At 52.6% G+C, this 15,094-nt stretch overlaps 9 protein-coding genes across 9 annotated transcripts; 3 read left to right on the forward strand and 6 right to left on the reverse strand.

Annotated features, from left to right (window-relative positions):
• Positions 1 to 61: 61 nt before the first annotated feature.
• On the reverse strand, positions 62 to 1,487 carry CLAFUR5_03869 (uncharacterized protein; the record flags this gene model as incomplete). The annotated part of the gene is made up of 4 exons (XM_047903017.1): positions 62 to 384; positions 447 to 596; positions 1,018 to 1,281; positions 1,334 to 1,487. 4 exons carry the CDS (start codon positions 1,485 to 1,487, stop codon positions 62 to 64), a joined length of 891 nt encoding a protein of 296 aa, XP_047758749.1.
• Positions 1,488 to 1,757: 270 nt separating this feature from the next.
• On the reverse strand, positions 1,758 to 2,347 carry CLAFUR5_03870 (uncharacterized protein; the record flags this gene model as incomplete). The annotated part of the gene is made up of 3 exons (XM_047903018.1): positions 1,758 to 2,131; positions 2,190 to 2,283; positions 2,336 to 2,347. 3 exons carry the CDS (start codon positions 2,345 to 2,347, stop codon positions 1,758 to 1,760), a joined length of 480 nt encoding a protein of 159 aa, XP_047757696.1.
• Positions 2,348 to 3,156: 809 nt separating this feature from the next.
• Positions 3,157 to 5,289, reverse strand: CLAFUR5_03871 (Carnitine O-acetyltransferase, mitochondrial; the record flags this gene model as incomplete). Its single annotated transcript, XM_047903019.1, has 4 exons — positions 3,157 to 3,313; positions 3,373 to 5,008; positions 5,068 to 5,122; positions 5,215 to 5,289. 4 exons carry the CDS (start codon positions 5,287 to 5,289, stop codon positions 3,157 to 3,159), a joined length of 1,923 nt encoding a protein of 640 aa, XP_047757697.1.
• Positions 5,290 to 6,443: 1,154 nt separating this feature from the next.
• On the reverse strand, positions 6,444 to 7,657 carry CLAFUR5_03872 (Malate dehydrogenase, mitochondrial; the record flags this gene model as incomplete). The annotated part of the gene is made up of 4 exons (XM_047903020.1): positions 6,444 to 7,129; positions 7,184 to 7,292; positions 7,346 to 7,504; positions 7,577 to 7,657. 4 exons carry the CDS (start codon positions 7,655 to 7,657, stop codon positions 6,444 to 6,446), a joined length of 1,035 nt encoding a protein of 344 aa, XP_047757962.1.
• Positions 7,658 to 7,973: 316 nt separating this feature from the next.
• CLAFUR5_03873 (uncharacterized protein) lies at positions 7,974 to 9,203 on the reverse strand (the record flags this gene model as incomplete). Its single annotated transcript, XM_047903021.1, has 3 exons — positions 7,974 to 8,312; positions 8,363 to 8,850; positions 8,903 to 9,203. The coding sequence occupies 3 exons, from the start codon at positions 9,201 to 9,203 to the stop codon at positions 7,974 to 7,976; spliced, it is 1,128 nt and encodes a 375-aa protein (XP_047757963.1).
• Positions 9,204 to 9,584: 381 nt separating this feature from the next.
• Positions 9,585 to 10,339, reverse strand: CLAFUR5_03874 (UPF0620 protein; the record flags this gene model as incomplete). The annotated part of the gene is made up of 2 exons (XM_047903022.1): positions 9,585 to 9,757; positions 9,811 to 10,339. 2 exons carry the CDS (start codon positions 10,337 to 10,339, stop codon positions 9,585 to 9,587), a joined length of 702 nt encoding a protein of 233 aa, XP_047757960.1.
• Positions 10,340 to 11,971: 1,632 nt separating this feature from the next.
• Positions 11,972 to 12,526, forward strand: CLAFUR5_14660 (Ecp20-1; the record flags this gene model as incomplete). Its single annotated transcript, XM_047913808.1, has 2 exons — positions 11,972 to 12,345; positions 12,400 to 12,526. The coding sequence occupies 2 exons, from the start codon at positions 11,972 to 11,974 to the stop codon at positions 12,524 to 12,526; spliced, it is 501 nt and encodes a 166-aa protein (XP_047758591.1).
• A 278-nt stretch (positions 12,527 to 12,804) lies between these two features.
• CLAFUR5_03875 (uncharacterized protein) lies at positions 12,805 to 13,038 on the forward strand (the record flags this gene model as incomplete). The annotated part of the gene is made up of 1 exon (XM_047903023.1): positions 12,805 to 13,038. The coding sequence occupies one exon, from the start codon at positions 12,805 to 12,807 to the stop codon at positions 13,036 to 13,038; it is 234 nt and encodes a 77-aa protein (XP_047757693.1).
• Positions 13,039 to 13,107: 69 nt separating this feature from the next.
• CLAFUR5_03876 (uncharacterized protein) lies at positions 13,108 to 13,762 on the forward strand (the record flags this gene model as incomplete). The annotated part of the gene is made up of 3 exons (XM_047903024.1): positions 13,108 to 13,324; positions 13,433 to 13,494; positions 13,730 to 13,762. 3 exons carry the CDS (start codon positions 13,108 to 13,110, stop codon positions 13,760 to 13,762), a joined length of 312 nt encoding a protein of 103 aa, XP_047757958.1.
• Between the last annotated feature and the right edge of the window lie 1,332 nt (positions 13,763 to 15,094).

Here is a 15,094-nt window from a genome sequence, read left to right on the forward strand (position 1 = left end):
ATTTGGTCACCATACCCACCAATACTTGGCCCCTTCCTTCGTAATCAAGTCCCCCAGTCATCTACCTCTGATTTGATCTATATCCACCCATCGGGCCCGCCTCCCAGTTCCTCAATCCTGACAAGAATCCCGACGATTCAGCGAAATGTTTTCGATTCTTCTGCACCAGCCGATCCGTCAAGGCGAGCAGCTTCTCGTAAGCATGGCGATGATTGGCAGCCGGACTGGCCCATATGAAACTGCACTGCTTGAAGTCCTGCTCATACAGAATTTCGGCACCCACGGAGGAAGCTGTCGCCGAAGTGATGATTTTGAAGGGTGGCGTACGAATAGGGTAGTCGGAGCTGACTTCGTGGAAGACAGGCCACAGGAAGGAAGCGTTGGCTGTTTGAGACATGTTAGTATGGTCGAAAGAACATCGGTATAGAAGATTGGGTTATACTTACCGAGAATCTGCTCCTTGATCTCCGAGATACTGAGGCGGTTAGCGCTGTTGTTATTGTTCGTGGGGAACGTGTTTGGATGGGGGTTGCCGTATTTATCCATGTCTTGCGGCCAAGAAGCCTGTTTTCGACTCTTGTGGGTATCGGAGTTGTCTACTGGGATGAGCAGATGAATATGTAGGCGCCCAGAATGTTTGCTACCCCGCTAGCATTGTTCAGATGCGTGAATCAGTCCTCGAGGCAAGACAAATCACTTATGCAGAAATTGTGGAACCTAAGACACTTCAGCAGAGACATTGCAAGCCGGTTTCTGCATGTAGCCGCTGCCAACGGTTGCGTCCATATTCTGACTCCTGTTCCGTATCCAGGGCAGGAGCAATCTCGAAGACCTCCCGTTACCCGCTCTTCACGAAGATAGCATAACACTGACGCATTCCTTTCTTTCCCTTTCATCCTCCCAAGACTCCCTTTCTCTCCCCACCGCCCAAACTACCTCTACACCCCCCCCCTCCACCTCCCGGCCCCTTACGCACCCAACACCACCCATCCACATCGTTTCCCGCCGGTTCCGTACCAAGCGGGGCCCGAATTCCCTCCTGCTTCGCATACAAGATCTTGCTAGTCAAAGCCAGCAGCTTGTCATACGCTTCGCGCTGGGTTGATGCTGCCCCACCCTGGATCCAGAGGACCTGTCGTGTATCGGTCTCGTAGATGACATGAGCCGATATGACGGTATCGCGAGACGCGACAGTGATCAAGGTGAACGGTGGACGGAGATTTGGCGGGTTGAGCAGAGCCTGGGCTGGGGTTAAGATTGGCCAGAGGCAGTGTGTGTTAGCTGGTAGAGACATGTCAGTGTGGTCAAGACTTGGAGGATATTATGTGCTTACCTATGATTTGTTCCTTAACCTCCGAGAGGCTTAGGCGGTTCTGATTTGGTGCGTTGAGCAAGCTGGGTTGGTTCATTTTGCCGCTGAAGCTTTTGGAGTTGAGTTGGAAGACCCAGGGGTCATCCGCGGTTCTGAGACCGACATAGGTACTCATAGTGATTGCTGCGCTGCTGTTAGTATGTGCCAGTACGACAGAGAAGACTCTTGTTTCCGTGCGCGGAGAAAAGAAGCCATCCACGCTGTACAAAGGCAAAAAGAATGTGAAGGAGATGCCCGTTCGCTTGGTGTTCATCGTTGAAGTCGAGTCTAGTGTAGACCTATGGCAGAGATGCCCTCGGTCATTTCCTGTTCGTTTGGCATCAGCATAGCATGCTCCTAACTGTGTAGCGCAGCCTTCAACAAAACCACCATCTCGCCCAACCTATTAATGCTTAGCAACATAATACCCATTCCCGAACCCCCCCACAAAAGTCAGCTCTCCCAAATCAATGAAGGCATTCCACTTCCGTGCAATAATCTCCTCCGTCATAGCAAGCAGCCTTTCATAGGCCTCGCGCTGGGTCCACGCATCAGGACCGCGCAACATGACCGCATGACGAGGGGGCTGCGTCTCGTACACTACATCGGCCGTGACGGTCTTGACGGTCTTGATGTCCCGCTTTGTGGTGATGAGGTTGAGTTTCGGTGGCTTGGGAGATCCCCGGAGATGGTATCTTGGCTCGCTTTCCCGTCCGTATTCGTTGTAACTCGGTTGGTTCTTCTGGGCTCGGAGGATGGTCCATAGAGTGGTGCAGTTGGCTGGAATGAAGGTCAGGCATGTCTTAGAGGGATGAGATGTGGTGGTGGCTGTCCGTACCCATGATCTGCGCCTTTACTTCTTCAACACTGAGGCGGTTGTCTTGGGGAGCGCTTTGTGCGCTCTGTGATTGCATGAGGTCGAGGATGCGCTGCTATGGGCGAGTCAGATCTCTGCCGTCGAACATTACAAGTGGTCGTACGGACTTGCCTGTACATCTTCAACACTGCGGCGATTGTCTTGGGGATTGCTTTGTGCGATTGATGGTGCCATGATAGTGCCGTGTTGACGCTGTAGTTGGTTCAGATCTGTGCGTCGGGCTGGGTATTGATGCTGTAGTTGGATCAAATATCTGCGTTGGGCTGAGTAATGATGCTGTAGTTGTTGATTCAGATATTTGCGTTGATCAGAATGTGGGATGGTGCGGACTCACCTTGACGATTCGTGTGTCGTTGGCTTGTAGTACAACTGCAGAAAGAGTGCTCTTGCGGGGTGAGGTAGTAGCGGTCCCAGGTAGTAGAGGAAGTAGCGATCCCAGGAAGTAGCGATCTCAGGAAGCAGCGGCCCTAAGAGAAGCCACGAACGTGAAGACTTCGACCTCCCCCAAATGCACAAGACCAAGCCTGCCATATCTATCAACCCGTCAGCACAGAATCAACAGCACTGAACAACCGACTCTGCAAGGCAGGGCCCGGCATATGTGATGAGACCAAAAATGCGCTTTCAGACCTCATCGTGTCCTATTCGAGTACACGACATAATCAACCAGAGCCCCATCGTCCTGTACAAATAGATCCAGATCTCCCACACGAAGATCCAGTCGAAGTGGCAACGCCGTTCCTCGGTCGCTACCTTTTCATCAAGTCAACCACATGCAGATGCAAAAAATAGATGTCTAATGCAAAACTCAGGTCACCGTCACCTTCCCTTCTTCCAACTCGCGCGATTGTGACGCCCTTGAAGACGTTCTCAACTCGAAATGATGGCGATGCACGATGGTAGCCACAAGGATCCCAGTGTCGATGATCTAGAGCCTCGCCTTCGGCTTCTCGCTTGCCTCGGCCTCCATAACCGCACGAATATCCTGCGCAGCCTCATTGAGGAAGAAAGCCATACGCTCCGCTCCAAGGTTCTTGCTAACGATGTTGAACTGGACGCTGTTCTCGTTGATCATGTAGGCAATACTGTTGTTCATCGTTAGCATTCCACTTCATCAAATCATCATCTTTGTCCATGAACTCACCCCCAACCATCATCAATAACCTGCGACCATCCATATCCATTGTAGTACTCCGAGCTGAGTTGCGAAGAGCTGATGTACCAGTTACCGCTGTAAGCATATGCTGGATCCTTGAAGATCTCGGGAGTGTCTTCGCCGTTCTGTAGGAGCTTCTTCAGACCGAAGAGGTGGCGATCTACACCCTTTCCGTCGCTGGCGGCCGTGATGTACTCAGTGTGCGCCGAGATTGCCTTGCGGAAGAGCTCGCGGCACTCAGCATCAGTCGAAAGAGGATGTTGCATAGCATTGCAGAACGCAACGCTCTCATCAGATACAGTTCGGCAAGTCTCGGTTCGTCCTTCCTGAAAGCGGCGGGTGGCAGCAGATTCGTAGGTTGGTCGGCTCTTTCCGTAGAACTTGAAGTACCCGAGCTGGATCACCATTTGCACGTATGCGTCAGGCGAGCACTTGAACTTCTTCATGAGACCCTTGCCGTAGCCCTGGAATGCCTCGACGCGGAGTTCGTGCTGGCTCATGAGGCCGACGTGGTGGGTGGTGGCTAGAGCGACGTCGGCGTAGTTCTCACCGGAGAGCTGGAATCGGATAGGCATTGGGTCGGGGATGTCGGATCGTAGCTGTGGGTTCTCAAAGTCGAGCTTCTCGTTGAAGATCCAGTGCATGACAGTGTCGTTGAGGCGATGTGTGGGTGTGCCGTCCATCATGCTGTGTTCGCCGTTGAAGCCAGAGGTACCGTTGTCGTTGACGATCATCTGCACTGGCTTGTCGAACCAGCGGTTTGCGCCGTCTCCGTGCCAGTATTGGTGCGATCGCTCGTGGAGGGTGATTGGTGTCGCGTCGTCCAAGCAGACTACGAACGATGCAGACTCAATTGCCTCAAGAGTAGCCTTGTTGCCCGCGTTCGAGTTGATCAGACGCTCGCGCATCTCTGTCCAGTTGTCACGGTTCTCGGTTGTCATGACGCCGACTGCTGGAGCCTTGTCTGCCATCTCGTACACACGCCTGAATTGGTGTTCTAGCTCTTTCGTGCTCAATTGCTGGCCGTTGTGGTGGGAGGGCACCTTGAAGAAGGCGTTCTTTCGGATGACGAGAATGTGCTGGTGGTCTTCGTGGTTGTACTTCACTGGATGGTCGGCTGGCTTCGCTGGGATACGGCATGCGTTGAACATCCAGTAGTACGAGCTCATGGCCATGGGTAGCTTCTTCATGTATTCTGGCTCGAGGGATCCGTCGTTCACTTGCTTTGCAAACTCCAGAACGCCAGTCGAAATCGCAGCTGCGCGCTTTGCTGGGTCTCTTCGTTTCCGGTCATCGCGGTGGCTGTAGAAGTACGAAACGTATGGGACGATTGGGTCACGGTAGCCAAGGTATGCCGCGTTGTTCCACCACTCCGACAACCAGTTCTTCACCTTTGGATCCTTCGATCGCTGGAGAAGTCTCTCTTGTAGTGTGTGACCAATAGCGCCGGGCTTCACGAATGCGTCCACAGCCATCTTGGTGTTCTCGTACTCGGCAGGGGTGAGGAGCGGGTGGACGGATTTGAGGTATCGTTTCGACGTCGCTTCGAGCGAGGGAACAGGTAAGCTGGGGAGAGAGTCCTCATATCTGAGCATTGCGCCTTTGGCATGGTCCTCTCGGTAGCCTGCAAGAAAGTGTGCTGTCAGTACGATCGTCGTAATTGTGGTGGATAGGATAGCATGCCTTCGGGCAAGCCGCTATTCTTTCGCTTTTGTTGAGGCGCCATATTGATGTGATTCTACAAAGAAGAAGAGAGCATGTCAGTCGGGCACGCACTGCTTTATGACGGCAGTTCATGCCGAGTACACAAGATGTGCAGGGCAAACTCACGCTTGCAGCTATCCCTCGGTACACAGAAGTAGAAGCAGAAATGAGGCCACGCCTTCGCGAAAGCGCCCCGAACATGCCAACTGCGCGGTAAGAATAGAGAGGAATTCTCGCGAGAAGATGGCAGGTGTCTCTCCACAGGGTATGATGAAGGGAAGAAACAATAAGGATAACCCCCGTCCTCCGCGGTATGGACAGCTCCAGGCGATCTCGAAAGATGCCGTAGCTTGATGGCGGGTTCGGGTGGTCGGCTGGTCAGAGCCGATGTCGAAGTGAAATGGACCTCGGCAATAGCGATTCGCGTTGATGCGTCCCTGTCTCCTGTCTTCTCACGAGAACAATGCCCTTGCACTTCACAAGTGTTCTTGTTGACACTTCTGGCCGACGTTCATATGAAGAAGAAGAAGAAGAAGAAGAAGAAGAACACCGTCGGAGTCGCAACTCTCACTCAATCTCCGCTTCTCACGTCCCACAGCTCGTGCTCTTCCAACGGCTCGTGACGCGACGCACAGCAGACCAGACCCCACGGAAGTGTCGGCCAACCCTGGGCCGATAGTGTCTCGAAAACGAAAATCTGGAGTCGATGTGGAGCGTGGATTCCTCTTTGTTCCGAGAAAAGGGCGAACGTCTTTTGCAGATTCAACAGCCAGAACCGAGGGTCAGCGTGGTGAAGAATATGGACTGTCGGCTATGGTAGAAATGGTTGACTGTTTTTCTCGGGCTTGGACGGAGACTTATTATGGCTGCACTCCTGAATCCCGGATGGTCCAAGGTATTCAAAAGGGGATCCTACTTGGCGTTTGTTCCCCGAAACGTATCACGTGGGTTGGTTGTTAGTGCTCAAGGCTGAAGTGAGGTCCTGGGCCGGAGTGATGTGAAGGCATAGAATACTGGCAGGCGATTGCACCAAGTGAAGATGCGCTGTCGTCTTGCCAAGTGTAGCACGGTCAAGCGGGGGTTTCATCGAAAGCCTTGTTCAAGTGACAAGGTATGCCGGAAGCACTCGCGCTGTGGTCTGCGTTGTGTGTTACGCGATGATTGGATGCAATGTCCAGGAGTACGACGTGTCAAGTGAAGCATGCCACCTGGCATCGCTCTGAACGGAAAGGAATCTTGAACCGTGGTAAATCTACAATGTAGGTACAGAAGCTCTATGCATCAAGCCTCCTTCAGCATACACAGCTGAACCCTGCTGTCGCACTTTTTACACCGGCTCCTCAGCATGCAACCCTCTACTGGTTGCTCTGTGCCCACTTCTCACCCTTCTCGATGTTGCCCTTGAGGTCCTTGAGGCACTTGTCGAGGAGACCCTGCTCGTACTCGTTGACCTTGCCAACTGGGTGAATCTCCTCAACACCGTTTGGTCCGAGGGTAACGCTGGATGAGAAGTAGGTGACGCCCTGGTCCTTGTAGAGAGGCGAGTCAACGAAGGTCTGCTCAACAACGCCCTTCTGGCCTTGAGCGGCCTTGAGGAGCGATTCAGTGAAGCGGGCACCGGCCATGGCCATGGAGAGGGTAGCGGAACCAGCACCATCCTTAGCCTTGACGACCTCGTCACCACCGAACTGCACGCGCCTGACGTACTCGTCGCGTTCAGCACCCTGGAGATCGTGGCCAGACTGGCTGAGGAGTGGGACAATGGTCTCGCCAGAGTGTCCACCAACAACGACAATGTTCTCGTTCGCTGGGTCGGTGTTCTTGATCTGAGAGATGAATCGTGATGCGCGAACGACGTCAAGGGTGGTCACACCGAAGAGCTTCTTTGGGTTGTAGACACCGGCCTTCTTGAAGACCTCAGCGGTAATTGGGACGGTGCTGTTCACTGGGTTGGAGATGATGAGCATGTTGGCGTCTGGGGAGTGCTGGGCGGCAGCCTTTGCGAGGTCGCGGACGATCGAGGCATTGGTGTTGAACAGGTCTGTACCATCATATCAGTATTGCCAGCATCGCAGTTCGTAGCGAATTTCCATACCATCACGGGTCATGCCTGGCTTGCGTGGAACACCAGCTGGGATGACAACGATCTCAGCGCCCTTCAAGCAAGCAGCGAGACCCTCTGGCGTTGGCTCGTAGCCAGTGACCTTGCGCGCGTTCAGCCATTGTACCGTATTCCTATCCTTTCATCCATTCTTACAGTGCTCTTCATGTTGATGTGGCCGACATCAGCGGCAACACCTGGGCCGCCCTTGATGTCGTAAAGTGCAAGCTCAGTGACTCGTGGGTTGAGCTTGAGGAGGAGGGACAGCGGCTGGCCGATACCACCACCGGCACCGAGGACGACGACCTTGGAGAGCTGGAGACATCCTCATGTAAGCTCTCAATGGCTTCGTGATGATCGTCAGTTGATGGTTCTCTTGATACTCACGTCGGCGGCTGTGGCAGAGAAAGCTCTGCGCTGGAAGGCACCACCCAGCACGGACTGCGAGACCTTGCGTGCGGCGAACATTGTACTGTAGATGTGGTGTGGGAGGAAGTGAGTGATGTTGCGATGATGTAGTCGATGCAATGGACGAAGGAAAACAACCTGGAACTGAGAGCTCTCAACTTGAAGTTGTCGTTGGGTCCGAGCTCGCCTTTCAGTCCGTCTACCGCCGAGGCGCGTTGAAACATTCTCTTTGTGTAACGACAGCAGTTCGTCTCATGCCAGGTATTGGATATCAAGGGCAGAACTCAATGAGGACGGCACACCATGATGTTCGAGTGACTCGCACCTGCTTCGTGTAACGCCTTCCTTCTATCTACACCTATCAACACCACCCTCATCAACTCCACGCCACAGTAACCCCCTTCTCAATACTCTCATTCGCCAACTCAATCACCCTAATGACATTTCGCGACTGCTCCGGCTTCACAGCAACCTCCCTCTCCCCTCGAATCGCAGCAACAACATCCTTATAGTAGTCCAAATACGAGCCCTGCTTACTCGGCACCTTCCTATCGAACTTGACGCTTGTCTGACTACTCGGCTTTTCGAACTTCTCATCAATGTCTTTCCGAGTCGTGAGGTATCCATGATACCGCTCTGGCTCTACGCCGAAGGTGGGATCTGTCGGCTTAAGGCCATTCTCGAGGAGATGCTCGATTTGCATATCTTCGCCGTTCTGCAAAATGCGTTAGCGATGCTGTCTTTGTTCGCTGGACACTGTCATACCTTGATGAACACCCCCTTCGTCCCTCTAACCCAAAACTTCAACGCAAGATGCTGCCCAATGGGCGCAACGACAGTCGTCTTGATCGTACTGATCAAATCTTTATGCCCACCACTGTACTGCAGCACAATCGTAAAGGAATCATCCGACTTCGTCAGTAGGGTTCTACTGAATGCTGTCACAGACTTCGGCAGCCCAAAGAGCTGCAGCGTTTGATCAATCGAATGGCTCCCAAGTCCATACAACAGTCCATCACCAGGTCGTGGTTCACGGTCACTATGGATCCAAGGTGGATTATCGACGTCGTAGTGGTTGGCGAACTCTGTGATGCGGCCGAAGATGCCTTGTCGGATGTAATTCTGAACTGTGCGGAAGTCGGAGTCGTAGCGGCGGTTTTGGTAGCAGGTTAGGATCTTGTTCTGCTTTTTGGCTACGGCAATGAGGTTGTCGGCTTCGGCGCTTGTTATGGTGAAGGGTTTCTCGACGACGACTGTCTTATGTCAGCCTGCAGCATATACCTCTCCGAGCGAAGCTTGAGATACCATGCTTTCCAGCTTGCAGCGCTTGTTCAGCAAGCTCGGCGTGTGTGTCGTGTCCAGTGCACACAATCACCAGCTCGATATCTCCATCGCCAAAGAAGGCCTTGGCTGTTCTGTAGTGTTGGACATTGGGATGGTCTACAGTGCAATGCTTGCCACTTTCGACTTTCGACTTGTCCTCTGGCGCTTCAGCTCGTTGCAAGAAGGCGTGGACTTCGAGATCTGGGTTCGGGAGGATGAAAGGAAGGTGGAAGATCTTGACAGATGAGCCATACCCTACCAGGCCGACTTTGATGGGAGCCATGCTGAGCGAGGTATACTTTCCAGTCAAGTCATTGTAGTTTTGTAGATGCAGCTCGGACAGCTTGCTCCGCAGTCGTTTAGCCTAAAGCTTGACGCGGCCGCTTTCTGAATGCGAAGGTGTGCTATTAGTGCTCTATGTCAACAATGCGTGACGTGTTAGTGATTCCAGCTGGGCGAGATATCGACAAGATAGTTGGTCTCGAATCTTGAAGTGCAAGTCCGGCCTGCCACTGCATGCTCGCTGTCGATACTGCTGAAGGCATATCATGGCCCACTAGTGCACACGAGATGCGTGGAAGGCAACTTTTCTGTTGTGCTCGCGTTTCCGAGGAAATGGGGAGGTTGTACAGTGTTGTACCATGTCTTTGATGCTAGTGGTATGCTATCTCCTCCTCGCGCTACCACCATCTGAATTGCTATCAGCGGCAGGAGCTTTCTTACCAGCCATCCAGCCAGCAAGATCGAAGTTCTGGAGCTGGTTTGCTGCGCCTTGTGAGCCCATGAGCGGTGACTTTTTCTGCATCTCCTCGAACTCTGCCTTTGCTTCCGGGTCCACTGTACAGTGTTAGTAGAACTCAATGCCGCAGGATCACCACTGCATAACGTACTGTTCTCCATCAAGTATGGCATGCCAAAGATCAAGACCACAGACACCAAGCCCATCAAGATCATAGGACTCTTCAAGAAGCTCATCACACTGAATCCACCTCGTGTCTGATAAAAGTCCTTCTGTCCCAACGGCCTTACAGCCACGGTGAGATCCTCCTTGCCCGTGCCATAAGATGGCCCCTTGTTACTCCACTCATTCCCTCTGAATGTCTGCCATGCTTCTACCGTCTGTGTACTCTCGCCCTCCTTCTGCGTGACATCGACCCGGAGTGGTGGGAAGAAGTAGTCCCGGGAATGTATTGTGAGGAGGTAGCTTGCATCTGGCACGTCTGGGAATACGAAAGTGTCATCGCGCCGCATCAGTGCATCGTATCGTACTCCGGGTGGTCCTAGTAGGACCGCGTGGGATGACGATGGGAGTGTCTGAGGGTTCGGGAGGAGTTGTGATGATGGTATCGAGACTGTCAGGCGGGCGGCGGTTGAGAGGGCAGCGCATACGAGCAGCACGAGGCTCTTGGGTGCGAACATTACGGAGATTGGTGAACTTTAGTGGGAGGGTTGTACCGCATCGCAATGAATTGCTATTCGAGGTATACTTTGGTCTGAAGTGTCCGTGCGCCGAAAACTCCACTCAAGCCGAGCGACTTTCCCCGTCACCTTCCAGGTTTCACTTCACCTCAATCATCACGTCGATACGCACTTTCACATGTATCATCTACTAGTCTGATTCCGCCAAGAAAGTATCGCGACGTTGTGGAAGCTTCTTCAGATTGCACTGGCCTACAAAGTACTGCTTCTCCTACATGTACTACACCTGGTCAAAGTCAGATGGCTTCATCAAACAGTGGCATGAGGCAACCAGGGCCCAGGGGGGAGCTGGTGTGTGCGAATAACGTTCCTCGCACGCATATTCGCGCGTGCGATGCCAAGACCATAATCTAGTATAGCGATAGCTCGCATTATCGCATGCCGTTACTGGTATAGTAGTAACGACGGTGACGACGGTAAAGGTACCCTTTGTACGGCCTTATTTTATTACTTCTAAAACGACGCTATGTCGTCGCTACCGATAGCTTGCTTACGACGTCGCTATCGCTTTCTAGGAAAATCTTTTAGCCTTAGGCAGCAAGCCGGACGAAGGACCGCCTAGGAGTGAGCAGATATCTACGTCCTTCGGGGGTAATCGGCCTCCTTCGGCCGAGATCGAGGTATATGCGAAGGACGTTAATCGCACGCGAATTGCGAGCGAAGAACGTTATTCGCAACACTCGCATTCTCGCACTACTCCACCTTGCAGGCAACCCATACCGGTTTCTTATAAAAATGCTGCGCGGATGCCGTGATGAGGCCATTTGCGAGACTACCTTACCCGCCAGTAGGTCTCGTGAAGCAGGCGACTATCCTAGACATCTGCCTGAACGGAATCGATGCTAATTTCGATATGCAATCAAATCAAGTGCAGTCTCTATTCATAGTCTTGCGACTGTCCCAACTCCAAAAACGACTTTGGACTTGTGATAAGACCGCCTGGCATATTTTGACAAGGCCCGAGTCGCAGACATACTCTGCAACATCTTCCGCAGGTGTAACCTCGTGTTTGATGCTACAGATGGATACAAACGAAAAATGAAGTAATTATGCCGTGGTAGAAGAAGACTGCCAGAGGACCGCGTTGTTGCAGCATGATACCGTGTGGCCGACTTTCTCAGGGTCGGCCTGCTTGTATCACCCTGGTCGCAGATCCAGACTTGAGGCTTATTGCCCAAAATAGGATCCTTGATGAAGTATGTTGACTTCGTCAGCCTCGGTAGTCTCGGGTCATGTATTCATCATTCCACCTTCAGTACTGCGCCGACTGGACCACGAATCAGACGAGGTGTGATGGCCGCGATAAACGGAGCATCGTTCCGTCTCGTGTCATTGTTCTAGACTGACCCTCCTGCGGACGCCTGATCCTAGCCTGCGGGTATGGATCTAAAATCTGCTTTGCTTTGGCACGACATTGCACATCAAGGATACGAGCTTGGCGGGAGAGGGCGAGAAACCATATAAGGCATGACTGTGGACTCCAGAAGAAAAGCATCAAAACAGCGCGACTGACAGCCACAGTACCAGATTCAGCAAACCTTACTAAATCCTCAACCAACCACAAATATCAAGATGTTCTCCAACGTTGCCTCGACCCTCGCCTTCAGCCTCGGATTGGCCTCCATGGCATCAGCAGCAGCAGTTGCAGCACCCCAAAGCGACAGCGGAGACAATCTCTGGCACATCTCGGGCTTTGACGCCCGCTGCGCCAACGCCCGCTGCCAGTACTCCTTCCAAATCACCAGCTATGGTGATGATGACATCCCTGGCTTCTCGGCCTCTTGCCAGACAACGGGCATTTCACGCAACGACCAGACTTGGAGGCCCTGCACCGTTACCTATGGCAGCTCTGATGGTGTGCAGAGTGTGAAGGTGTACCTGCCGCTCACTCCCCTGAGGCCAAACAGCCCAACCCAGTTCCGCATCCGGGCTGCATTCAGCGACAGGTGAGTTACTTTGTGACTTTTTGATGAGTATTCCGCTGATAGTAAATTCTGTAGCGATCGTGTCACGTACTACACTGCTTCTCTGAACGGCAGCTACAATGGCTGGCGCGACACCAGCAGGCGCGGTAGCGACGCTGGCAAATTCGACATGTATCCAGCAGCCTCCGCAGCTGTTGCTTAGGGGCTGTATACAGTCGCCGTCACCGTATTGGCGAGAGCGTGTAATTCATAGATTGGGAGAAGGACCGAGAAGTGAAAGGATGAGACGTTGTGACACTAAGACGTTTTGGCAATCGCGCATGTGCATAGCGGAGCTGTGCTTCGCTCTAATTCCATATCCATCACTCTCATCTTCATCTAACAGCTCGTTCCCGAACAACTTCTCAGCGCGCTTTCTGCTGACCCGCATCTCGCATCCTAAACCTGACTCTGAGTCTGACCTCAACCGACCCGCGCGACATGGCGTCCACCGGCTTGGCCAAGGCCTACTTCGAGAAACTGCAGGAAGCAGAGCGACAGATCTTCGAGCTCACAGAGACCGTCGCCGAGAGGGACAAGCAATGGACAGAGTTGAACAACTCCATGAAGACAGAAGATGGTTGTGGCTCAGCGCCATCGAAGGACGATGAGACGGAGCGCGACCTGCGCGCACAGCTGAACGCCCCCGAGAGGGAGGCAAACCACCAGGACTAGCTCACTCGACTCCAGAAGAACGAGCCTCACTTACACACCAGTTCGACCAATGGTGCCAAGTCTCGCGACATGACCCAGGAAGTGCACAAGCTGCGAGGTGGGCTTGGCGCTGAGAAGGCCAGATCCAAGGCGAGCCACGACCAAGTCTTTCAACTGCGCAAGTGGATGTCTGATCGCGACCGCACTATCACCAAATCGCTGGCAGACAAGGAGGAGCTGCGGAAGCAAGCGGCAGGACGTGACCGCAAGATCACGAGCTTGACCAACCCAGGGTCATCGCAGCCCGGTGAGCCAAGGTAGGCTGGACGAATACCCTTGAGGTAGCGTACGCTGATGAGAAATCACGGTGCAAAGCGCAAGAGAACCAACGAGCACACTTCCCAGAACTGTCCAGCCAGCGGCAATGCACCCGTGTCGCGATACAAATTTCCGCTGCCGCCACCACCTGCTGCATTGGTGAGCAACTACTCGACTCGATCTCCGCGCGACACCCCTCGGGGGGTGCCATCTGCCGCACCACCGCCACCACCACCGACCAGTCGCACCACTCACTCAGGTCTTCCCTACGCACTACCGAAGAACTTGTCATCACTGCCGACAGGTCCTCGTGGAGCCTACCAAGGTACCCCTACCGCACCGAGGGTCATGACACTACAGCTGACACACATCCGCGCGACCTCCTCTCCACCAGATGCCAAGGTCATACAGGAAGGTCGCCGAGTAACTGTCGCCGGGTTTCCCAAGGCCACCGAGATCAGCAGGTACATGAGTCCCTTTGACATGCCAGTGCAGCAGTGCAAGATGTGTGGATCTGGGACGTTCGAGCTGACGTTCGCGGATGCGGCCAGAGCACGAACTGCCATGGACCACATGAATCAAAGCGCTGTAAGTCTTGTCTGAGGAAAGTCTTTGTCAGATGCTAACCGTCTCGTAGCAGTGAGTGTATTGGTATGGTTACCGGTACTCATCTTGTCCATACCATACCAATAACCTATAGCTGAGTGAGCCTACCAATACATACCAGTTGGTGACCACTTTCCTAATTAGGAAGGTCTGTATCTTCACAAGGTGTTGCTGCCGCTGCTGCTGCTTGCTGTCACTACAACCTCCGGTCCAGGCTCTATAGCTCGTGTGAAGAAGTTGTCCTTATAGTCATTCTCGATAGCCACCTCATCGTCCACATCGTCACTACCTAGTGCTCCGTACTAGCTACGTAGACAGCTACAGGCTTCAATAATAGTGTCTATAAGGTTTGAGCGTCTATATATAATTATATCACGGCCTGAGCTAAAGGAGCGCTCTAGAGAGTCCGATATAAGCGGAATAGCGAGTGTATCGAACGTAAACCTCGCTAGCTCCGGCTCTATCTTACGGTATCGGTACTAGTATCTAAGGGCATCGTATAGAGCTATATTGTCGGCCTTAATCTGCTTAGTAGACTTGTTAGCTTATAGATTAATCTTATAAGTACTAGCTAGGTACTTCTTAAGCGAGTTACGCTTAATAGTAGGTATAAGATATTACGGCGGTACTTAGGGTAGTCTATTATCCGAAGTGAGCCTAGATAATGTTACGGTATAGCCCTACGGCCTACGGCCTTCGGGTTACGTGACTTTGTGAACATAACGTAACGCCTCGGCTTAGCGAACGTCGCGCTTATCTTCGATACGCGCCTTAGCTAGAACTTCTCTTCTCCGTAGAACTTATTCGATTACTTAGCTACGATACCCTTTTACCTACCGAGAGTAGCCTAGACCCGTATTATTAAGTTCTACTATACTAAATCTCTCTATAGTAAGTACGCGTATTATCGGCGATATTACCGACCGGTTTACGACACTTTAGTAGCAGTTAGCGAATAAGACCCCGAGTTCGAGGCAGATTATAGTAGTATAATTAGGTGTCCTATATACGTAGAAAGTATATAGAAGAGGAGGACACGATATAGTTAGTCGTAGACACTCTCGTAGGAGTTCGTCGAGATACGTAGGATTAATATTAATATCCGCTAAACCGTCGAGGATTCGAGATAGCCGCGACTATAGCTACCGATAAT

This window comes from Fulvia fulva, chromosome 2 (genome assembly GCF_020509005.1).
Source record: "Fulvia fulva chromosome 2, complete sequence".
NCBI classification, from domain to species: domain Eukaryota; kingdom Fungi; phylum Ascomycota; class Dothideomycetes; order Mycosphaerellales; family Mycosphaerellaceae; genus Fulvia; species Fulvia fulva.